At 35.9% G+C, this 9,663-nt stretch overlaps 1 protein-coding gene across 1 annotated transcript in view; it reads left to right on the top strand.

Moving 5' to 3' along the window:
• The first annotated feature begins 410 nt into the window (after window positions 1-410).
• The window catches only part of LOC104490890 (vacuolar protein sorting-associated protein 13A-like), a 32,262-nt gene continuing 23,009 nt past the window's right edge, over window positions 411-9,663 (top strand). Inside the window, exons 1-8 of the mRNA XM_010133240.1 lie at window positions 411-494; window positions 2,537-2,665; window positions 3,407-3,540; window positions 5,059-5,188; window positions 5,543-5,778; window positions 7,924-8,077; window positions 8,705-8,851; window positions 9,430-9,511. Coding sequence (XP_010131542.1) covers window positions 411-494; window positions 2,537-2,665; window positions 3,407-3,540; window positions 5,059-5,188; window positions 5,543-5,778; window positions 7,924-8,077; window positions 8,705-8,851; window positions 9,430-9,511 — 1,096 coding nt within the window. The remainder of the gene's footprint in view (window positions 495-2,536; window positions 2,666-3,406; window positions 3,541-5,058; window positions 5,189-5,542; window positions 5,779-7,923; window positions 8,078-8,704; window positions 8,852-9,429; window positions 9,512-9,663) is intronic.

The raw sequence follows: 9,663 nt of genomic DNA on the forward strand, positions 1-9,663 counted from the left end.
TAAATCACCTCAGGTCTTAGGATGGCTTTGAGGAGCAGTGGGACCATAGCACCACACATTGCTTTTCAGGTGTTTCATAAGTGTATTAATTGATCTTAATCTCTATTCAATTATCAAGTAGGAGGGCTTTTAGACTTTAGGATCATTCCTAATACCTTTTGAAAGAATAGATATGGCAGTGTATCAAATGGAGTAGTAGAGGTCAACAGAGGAATCTGTACCCCCCTCTAAATTATTCCAGACTTTAGTCCCAAAATTGCCTGCCTTTCTACACAGTGTAGATATTTTTCCCTTTGACAGCAGTCTCTAGAAACCTGTGCTGAGACAGTTAGGTCTGATTGGGTTAATTTAAGCCAATCGCTCAACCTTGTATGTTTCTTACCTCTTCTAAATCTACTTACAGTCCAGCCATGGTTGGTCTGTCTGTGGGCATGCAGGACAGATTGTCGGGATTAAGATCCCGTTTGATCCTGCTCTTGAGATACGGAACTCCGGTATCCAGCTAACCTTGATTTTTGTTGTTGTTTTGTTTTTGTAATTAATGCTGGTGATTTTTGTGAATACTTCTCACTTCTTTTACATTAGGTTGATCTTGAAAAGAGCAACAAGCTCATTTCAACAAGTTGAAATGTTTAATTTACATCTCATGTTGCTCTTCTCTCCCTCCATTCTATTTTTGTCGTTTTAAGTTCAGCAGAGTCCTTCCTGCTGCTTTTCTTTTTATCCATTCTTCTTTCTTAGTGACAGATAGCCTATCTTCTCGGGGGAAAAAAGCAATCCTTCTGTAGAACCCATCTGCTCTAGGACATGTTCCCTGTCTGGGAAGCAGTCAATCTTCTGCAAACCTTAATTACTATTTTTAGAAAAACCCGTTATTCTTCGGAGGTTGTAATAGAAGTTGCTGGATGGTGAGTAGTAGGAGATGGCTTGCCAAGGACAGTTCTTCAAGTTAGGTACAGCGCGAGACAGTTGACCAACATACGTCCTTGGAGAAAGAAAGAAAGAAAATGCTGCCAAAATCTGTACCTGAGGCTAGTGCTAGATATAATTTAAAGGTCCTATTATGGAATGGAGATTGTTGTCTAAATATAATACGTAGTAAAGCACTTAGCAAGTGTGTGTCAAAATACTGGAAACAGCATCATTTTGTGACGTGTTCTGTTGCTAAAGACTATTGCAAAAATTTATTTTTCAGTTCTCTGTGGTTGATCCTGTGACTTCTTGTTTAGCCAATCCTTTTTACTTCTGTTGATTTTTATTTTAAACTTTCATTTACTCTTGACTGATTCTCCCTGAAATTCCCTTGAGCTCCCTGAATTTCCACGTTGAGACTTACTTGCTGTGTTTTATGGTACTTTGCAACACAGTTTAAATTTCCTTTGACTGCAGGATACATGCTGATTAGATAATGCCTTCAATCTTGCTGTTTAACTATATTTTTTTGCTTTGTCTTCCTGCTTCCTGTGGTGTGAGAAACAATGGGAAAGGGAACTTAGTGGCATGGTAAGTTGGTGAACTAGTCTTTCACCATTGAAGATTTAATTCCAGGACCCAGATACAATTAAATATAAACATCTCATTTCTTAAACTGTGCTGGAGAAAGATGCTCCTGAAATTCCGGGTATTGCAGGTGAACAGTTTGAAATACAGGAAAGCTTTTCTCCCTAGGCAGACTTTGGCTGGTTGAGAGTTACTGTTAATCACAGCTCGTTCCCACTGCAGGACTCTTGATTTGCTGGAAACTTCTCATTAGTTGCAATTAAAAGTTTTGTCTTCCTTGCCTCCATGTCTTATCCATTTGATGTGTAAACTGTTGAAGAGAGATTGTGGAGTTTTTAAACAGAGAATAGCTGTGATTTCAGTTGTGGGTGTGAGTAGCAGAACACGGTCTCTGCTTTAGCTGCTCCATATTTTATTTGTAGGTTCTGTACCCACATATATGTGTGTGTATGTGCATGTGTATTGTTGTGTATCTGTCCATCTATGTGTCTACCTCTCTATATATCTAAAATATTTCAGAAGAATACCTAGTATGCTGATGTCCTGCATGCTATGGGGTGTGTTTATGCTAATCTCTCTTTCATCATTGATTGTCACTAAAAGACTGGCTTGTAAGTTATTTTTATTTGGCAAGAGATCTGTTAATGGAAGAACAGTTTTGTTAATGGATTTTTTTTTTTTTTTTGTTAGCTTGTTTATAACAAGCTTGGACATTTCAGTGTAACCATGCTCAGCTTTGTACTCTGGATTTTGTATACATTATCCATTTTTAGTATCTACTTCATATGAATGTGAAGTCTTCCTATTTCACTTTTAGCTCCTTTACTCCTTGTTTTCTTCACTGTAGTCTGATTTTTTTTGAGTTGCTTTCAGTTTATGTGTTCCGGTAAGTAATTTTAGTGTTTTTAATGCAGTTTCTGATCCTGAACTTTGGGGTAGAATTTTAGTAGGTGAACTTTGGGCTGTTGTGAGTTTGACATTTAACATCTGATTTATTTTCTTACTTACTTTAAAATATCTGATTTTTTTTTTCTAGTGCATTCCCTTTTGGCCTGAAAGTGATGCCAACAAACTGCTTGTTAGAGTTGAAAATTCTAATCTCCCCCCAAAGAAGATTAATTTTGATAAGCAAGAAAACTGTCTGCTACTGCATTTGGACAACAAGGTAAATGGTTGCCCTCAGAAATTAAGGAAAACGATGTAAATAACTGTTTCATTTCCATTCTCAAAACTTTCTGTCTTCCCATACAATCAAGTATTGCAAAACCCTAGCTGAAGAGAAGTTTAAGTATATGCGTGTGTATGACTCTCATTCTGTGCTCTCTCTTTCCTGTGTGTACGCACAGATATATCCTTTTAAAAAGGTGTTAGTAGTAGTTGTTTCAGTAGGTGTTTCCTTTTAAATGCTTTTCTGCGAAGCAGATCTATAGGTTCTGAAACAGAGATTGTCTTGCTAGTGTTTTCTAGCTGAAGCTGAGAAATACTTACATCAGTTCTAAAGTAACCCTAAGTGACTTTGAAAAGCAACTTCGGCTCCACTAAACCTAGTTCTGTGTTGCATATAGGCTCACCTACTAGTGGTTTTTAAATATAAAAATGTTTTTAACAGTAGAGTGGTTTTGGACACCATTAATACATATGAATGGTTTGAGGAAGAATTCTCTGCTACCAGCCTGAGTTTTGACAGCACAGAACACGTCTGTCATCTTGAAGGCTAAGTGCAATGCCTGTTACCTAGTAGTTAGATCAGAGAAATACTTTATAGATATGTTAAAACAAGTTGATTGGCTGGTTATTTGATGATTTTACCTTATGAGAGTAAATGTTTTCCAAAATATTTAAATTACATTTGCTTTGTAGAAATTAATTCCACTGTTATTTACTTTATAATTTTTACGTCTGACAGCTTGGAGGAATTACAGTAGATGTTAACCTGACCGAACATTCTACTGTGATCACCTTTTCTAATTACCATGATGGTGCAGCTCCATTTCTGTTGATAAACCATACTAAAGAGGAAATTATTGAGTATGGACAAAGGTATGTAAGAAGACTTCTAATGTGGATGCCTGCATGGAGTCATATGAACTATTATTTCATGTATTGTAAGCACGCCTGTTTCTTAAGAAGCCTGTTTTTAAAGAAATGACTGTCTGCTTTTGTCAGAGCACCCAAACTGAAGAGAATAAATTGTTAGCAAGCAGTTATGTAATGCTAGGTGCCTGTTTCTAGAACTAAGGAAGCTGTTTCATGATCTGTAGAAGATCTCTGGTCTCTTTATATATGAACTTTGTGGCCTTGACCTTGGCATTCCTTTACATTCCTGGTGGTGGCAAAGGATGTGCTTGACTTTTCTGGAACTGTGCAGGTACTGACTGTGCACAATAAGTAACAAATGCATTGTAAACATAATTAGATTCGAGACTTTTACTGTTTTATTATACTTATTCGGGATTTAGCTGAAAGAATGGGGTTAAAAAGTCACGGGAGAGTTGAGGGAATGGACTGAAAAATGGGTAGGTAGTTACATGGTCAAGCCAGACCAAAACTAAGATTATTTTAACAAATGCGAATTACCTGCAATCAGTGAAAATTCGGTTCTGCACTTGCACGCAGCTATACTGCTTCTATTCTCAAGCTTGGAATGTCTTTGTAATGCTTTACTACGATGTGCAGATACTGTGCAGTGCTGATAAATGTAAGCATATCTACTGCATGCTTGACCTGTTTCTTTCTTAAAAGCTGAATAGCCTCTGCCACTTTTTCCTTTCAGTCAGTCAGAGCACTGTTCTTTAAAGATTTTTACTTGAAAAGTGGAGGAGGTAAATTAATCTTGGAGCTATATATTCCTCTCTGTCTGAAGAATATATTCAGTCATTTGCTTTGGTTTTTATCTGTAAAGATTAGTAATTTTTACTTTTTTAGCTGGCTTTTGGACATCCCTAGTGTAAATTTAGTAAGTGTATGTATATAACTTTTGTAGTGGACTGTGGAGGCTAGAAAAGAGTAGGCTAGGATGTTTCAGTTGGAAGGGACCTACAACAATCATCAGTCTATGGGAGGGGGGTTGGAGTTTAAAATCTGTTGTCTGAAATATCTACTGTACCCTGATTCTGAACACTGCACTTTTTTCCCTTTGGCAAATCATGTAGTGGAAGCTGCTTCTAACAATGGTTTTTGAACACACTTGTCTTCTCTTGGAATATTAATGTTAGGCAGCACAGATCTTGAATTTTTCTTTCAGCTTATAAGGTCCACTGCCTGTCTTTTTTTTTTTCTCTACTTAATATTTCCCTGTTAATAACAAGTGTGGAAGAAAATTAGTATTTAAAATCTATGTGTATACTTTGTTTCTAAAATATACATACATGTTTGGAAGTATAAATGCTGTTTTTATTATTGTTGTCCTGAGAATGGTTTTGGGCATGTTTTTCCATGATGTTGTTTTAAGTTTTCGTTTTCATAGTTTGAAAAAATACAGTGTTCCTGTTGAAATGCTAGACTGCAAAAGTCACTGATACAAAACATTAATTGACGTTTAATATTACTTTGTTCTAGCTCCCTCTGTGAATTGGAAGACTGTCTTCAGCCAAATAAGGCAGTGTTGTATACTTGGGCAGACCCAACAGGATCTAGGAAACTAAAATGGAGATGTGGAAATAGAACTGAGGAAATTACCCCCAAAGAGGCATGTTTATTATCTAAATCTCCTTTTAATTCTAATTTATTATCCTGTTTGTCAGTGTATGTATTAAATTCTGCACATAATGGGTATGATCAGCACTTTCACATACGAGGTTCAAGCACAGAATGTTAGCAACGTGGTTTGCTGGGGATTGTACCAGTAAACGTTGTCCTCAGTTGAAAAGCATATGTGTGTGTGTGAGAGAGACTGCTGTAAAACTTCATAACTTAAAATTTTATTTTCCTGTACTTTAAAAAAATGTCTGCGATCGTTGTTCACTTTGCTAAATCTTTCACATTTCCTTGTGTAGTAGAATGATGAATAGAGTTGTATAAACTTTTCCTCTCTTGTTCGCAGGACAAAATGGAAATACTCACCCTTGACGGTAGAAGAGTGATCTATTTAGTGTCATTTTTTGAAGGTCTGCAGCGTATTGTTCTGATCACTGAAGACGAGAATGTGTTTAAATTGACATATGAAAGTGTAAAAGCAGAACTAGCAGAACAAGAGATTGTTCTGTCTTTGCAAGATGTTGGAATTTCGTTGGTTAATAATTATACGAAGCAAGAGGTGTCCTATATTGGAATTACAAGGTAACTTATTTTGAGTGCAACAGTCTAAAATGTTTAACTTTAGGTATTTTCTCTCACTGAATTTCATTTTGGAATGCGATAGAAAAGGAAAATATTTAGAACTAAATCATTGTATTTTCCTGTTGTAAGAGAAATGTTTTCACTGTGATTTATTTTTATGCATATGCTTTCTATATTTGGGTGTACGTGTTTTTGCAACACATAATTGTAACTGGGTGTGGCAAACTTCCCAGTTCACTGAAGTTCCTGTCCACGTAGTTAGGAGAGTCATCATAGATTTTTTTTTTTCTAAGGAGTAAGGTCTCTGGGTATCTTGTGTCAGTGGATTTTTTCTATTCGTTACAGAAACAAATTGCCTGATTCTGTGTTGAAGTTTTTGATGCAGTAGCAGCTTGTCATTCTTTTTAGTTTAGAGGAATTATGTTTAATTCAGTTTAGAGGAATTATGGGAACTCCAAATCTCTAATACTTTAGGTTTTCTACTATAGCATTTCAGAGTGAGGCAGAAAAGAAACTCTATAATGCTTAAGAAATGTATGCTGTCATATAATAAAACAGAGGGGGGTTAGAATGCTCAAAGGACACTTGCATATTATTGCCACGTTCATGTACTTCTGTGTATTCATAACCATGAGGTTGCTACAGCGAGGGGTTTTTCTCTTGAGTTGTTCTTTGCACCACACTGCAAAGCAAAGAAGCAAAAACTTGACATATGTATACTTCACAAATTCACATCTATCTTTCACAAACAAAATGGCAGTCCTTGCCCTCACCTGAGAAATTGAGACCTACAACACTCTACTACATCTGGCAGCTAATTGCCTAGATTGGAAGTAGTGTGGAGGTTGCACTGAACCCGTGTTTTTTGGAAGCAGTCATCCGTAGGCAGTAGTCCAGCAGTGCTGATCGTTGGTGCTGTTGCTTTCTGTCCTGAGTGGACGTCAAACTCATGCAAGCTCTGTCTTAGAGGAAGAGATAATTCCTTTGGAATGGTGAAGAAAACTCTATTATTCAGAATGTTTCCATTTGTGAATGTTTTATAAAAAGAATGGAAAAAGCAGTTTTTATCTAACTTGATGCGGAAACAAGTTCCACAGAAGTTCTCGGATCACAGCATGTTTAGGAGGTGGGGGGAAAAGAAAAGGAAATGAAAAAAAAGAGGAAAAAAGAGCAAAACTCCCAGCAATTTCATGCTAGTATTCTATAGTTGCTATTTTGCCCTTTGGCTCACCTTTTTATGGTGGTTCTGCTGTTGATATATCTGAACACAGATACAGCTGTACCCTGTAGCTGAAAGGAGCTGGATTAGGGAGTTGTGTCTGGAAAGCTGTGTGTTTGTGGGCTATAGAGTAACTTGTGGAAAGAAGAAATAGATTCCACCTGCCTGATTGTGTTCAATTGTGCCCTGTCTTGTGTCTTTGGTTTGACTGTAAGGTGTAATCAAGACATGAGAGCTTCTCACATAAACAGTGAAATTAAGCAGAAAAGAGTCCAGTGCTATTTAAGGATGATTAATTATTTTGATGTTTTACTTATAATAAAAATAAGATACAAAAGAAATTATTTTGGGATACCATTAAAACAAAAACCAAGCAACAGAAAAAGAAAACCAGAAACCACCACCATAAAATCGGTAGAGGAAACATGTAAACCAAAGGCACTATTTAGTCATTTTAACAGAATGGTGAAGAAACTGGCTATGACCAGTAAGAGATAGTTCAGGAGGCGTTTTGTCTTGACTTGAAGTTCTCAGTTTCTAGTAAATTCAGCTATGGCAAAATACATGTAGGAGTTTATGTAGAATAAATACAGAATATATATACTGAGACTGCAGAGTAACGGATTGCAGTAATGTTGAAACTGAGCTTCCTGATTAAGTATCGTCACATACCTATCTTCATCAAAATGGGGAGCTATACAGACTTGCTGTTAACTTTTCTTTTTTGCCTTATGTTGGAGAGACTGGCTTCCACCTAGTACCAAGAAGGCAGTGGGCAATTTGGGTCACTTTCATTTACTGCAGCAGGGCTTTATGATGAATTTTCTCATTCCATTGTTCTAACCTATTAAAAGCTGCTATGGTAGATGAAACTTGTTTTGAAATAGCTAATCCTTCTTTCTTGGTCTTCTTTTCTGTTTTCAAAGTTCTGATGTAGTTTGGGAGACAAAACCCAAGAAGAAGTCAAGATGGAGACCAATGAGTGTTAAGCAGACTGATAAACTAGAACAAGAATTCAAAGAGTACAGTGAGCTAACTCCTTCAGAAAATAAGATTATTGAGTTGGAATCAAATGTTTTGGTAATACTGATAGTTCTCTAATTCTGTCATTTACATGTATACACAATAAAAAAGACAATGTGCCAAATTTGCTGGCTTTCAAAAAACTTCCAGTGAAAACTGAGATGATTGATTCACCTAATCCATTTGAAAACGCCTCTCTATCTCTGCCTAGAAAATAAAATCTTTGGAGAAACCCCGTAAACATGTAAAAAATTCATTCCAGAAATAAATCTGGAATGTAGAAGCACATTACACTCCAAATGCTGCTGTTCTTGTCTGTAGTTAACTTCTAGATATTCATTAGAAGTGTGATGCAGGTAAATGAATATAGTACAGGTAAATGAACCCATTTTTATCTCAGTCATAGACCATTATATTGTACTACTCTGCCTTTATCTACAAAGCCGTACATTAGACACTTGTAATCCCTCAAACTGCAATATTCTGTACTTTTACTTGGGTTGAAATATATGACAAATTTCGACTGTTCTTACATAAAGTTATGACATCTGACTTAAAAGCTGCAAAACTTTTACTGCTAAGGTATCTTCACAACGTTAATAAACAGTGTAAATTTTAAAGTGTATTATAAAAGCAGTCTTTTGAAATACACAGAATACAAACTTTTCTTTCATAATACTGTAGGTATGTTTAACTCCTAACGGAATGAACATGAAAATTCAGCAACCAAATGAGATTCCTATCAGAAGGAATTACCTGCCAGCTTTAAAAGTAGAATACAGTTCATCTGCACATCAGAAGTCTTTCAGAATTCAAATTTACAGAATACAGGTGAGTCTTGTAAAAAAAAAATCAGTGAGAGTTACTCATTTAAAAAAGCAACTTTTTTCAAAACTTGGATTTTTTTTTTTTTTTTTAGAATTATTTAAATTTGTCACATTTTGAAATGAGTTGAACTCAGTGGTTTTTACATCCGTGCTTCTCAGCCTTTGGAAATACTGAAATGCTTCTGGGAAATATCCACAGACAAGTCTGAGTTCAGGAAAAACATTAACCATTCATCTTCCATGCATTTTCTTGTGACTTTTCTTTACAACCAACAACAACAACAAAAAAAGTACAATTTGTTGTCTTGCATATTTTCAAGCTTTTAAAAAACAAATCTTTGAAAAAATTCTGTGGCTGATTTTTACCAGCATCTTAGAAACTTTTCTAGATGGTTTGGATTGGATGATTTAATTTTGAAAATAGAGACATTTTGAACCACAATAATGGCTGCTTTTTCCTGCTTTTGAATTGGTGGAATGCTACAGGTAGTGCTCATAATTTTTGAGTTTGTCCTGATTTTAAAGTGTTTCACTATTGAAAAGCTAATCTGCTGCACCTTGTCCTGTCCTTACCCCTATTAGATTCAAAACCAGATTCCTGGAGCCATATTTCCCTTTGTGTTCTATCCCATTAAACCTCCAAAGTCCATCACCTTGGATTCAGGTTTGTTCTAGTTTAACATAATCTTTACTTTAAAATGACAAATTGTTTGTACTGGTTAACCACGTCACTTTTATCAGATGAAGTCTGTATAAGCTTACGGACTACAGGTAACACAGCTACTAATGTTAGAGATAGGGAAGCAGTTTTCCCTA

This window comes from Buceros rhinoceros, unplaced genomic scaffold, assembly GCF_000710305.1.
Source record: "Buceros rhinoceros silvestris isolate BGI_N320 unplaced genomic scaffold, ASM71030v1 scaffold5883, whole genome shotgun sequence".
NCBI classification, from domain to species: domain Eukaryota; kingdom Metazoa; phylum Chordata; class Aves; order Bucerotiformes; family Bucerotidae; genus Buceros; species Buceros rhinoceros.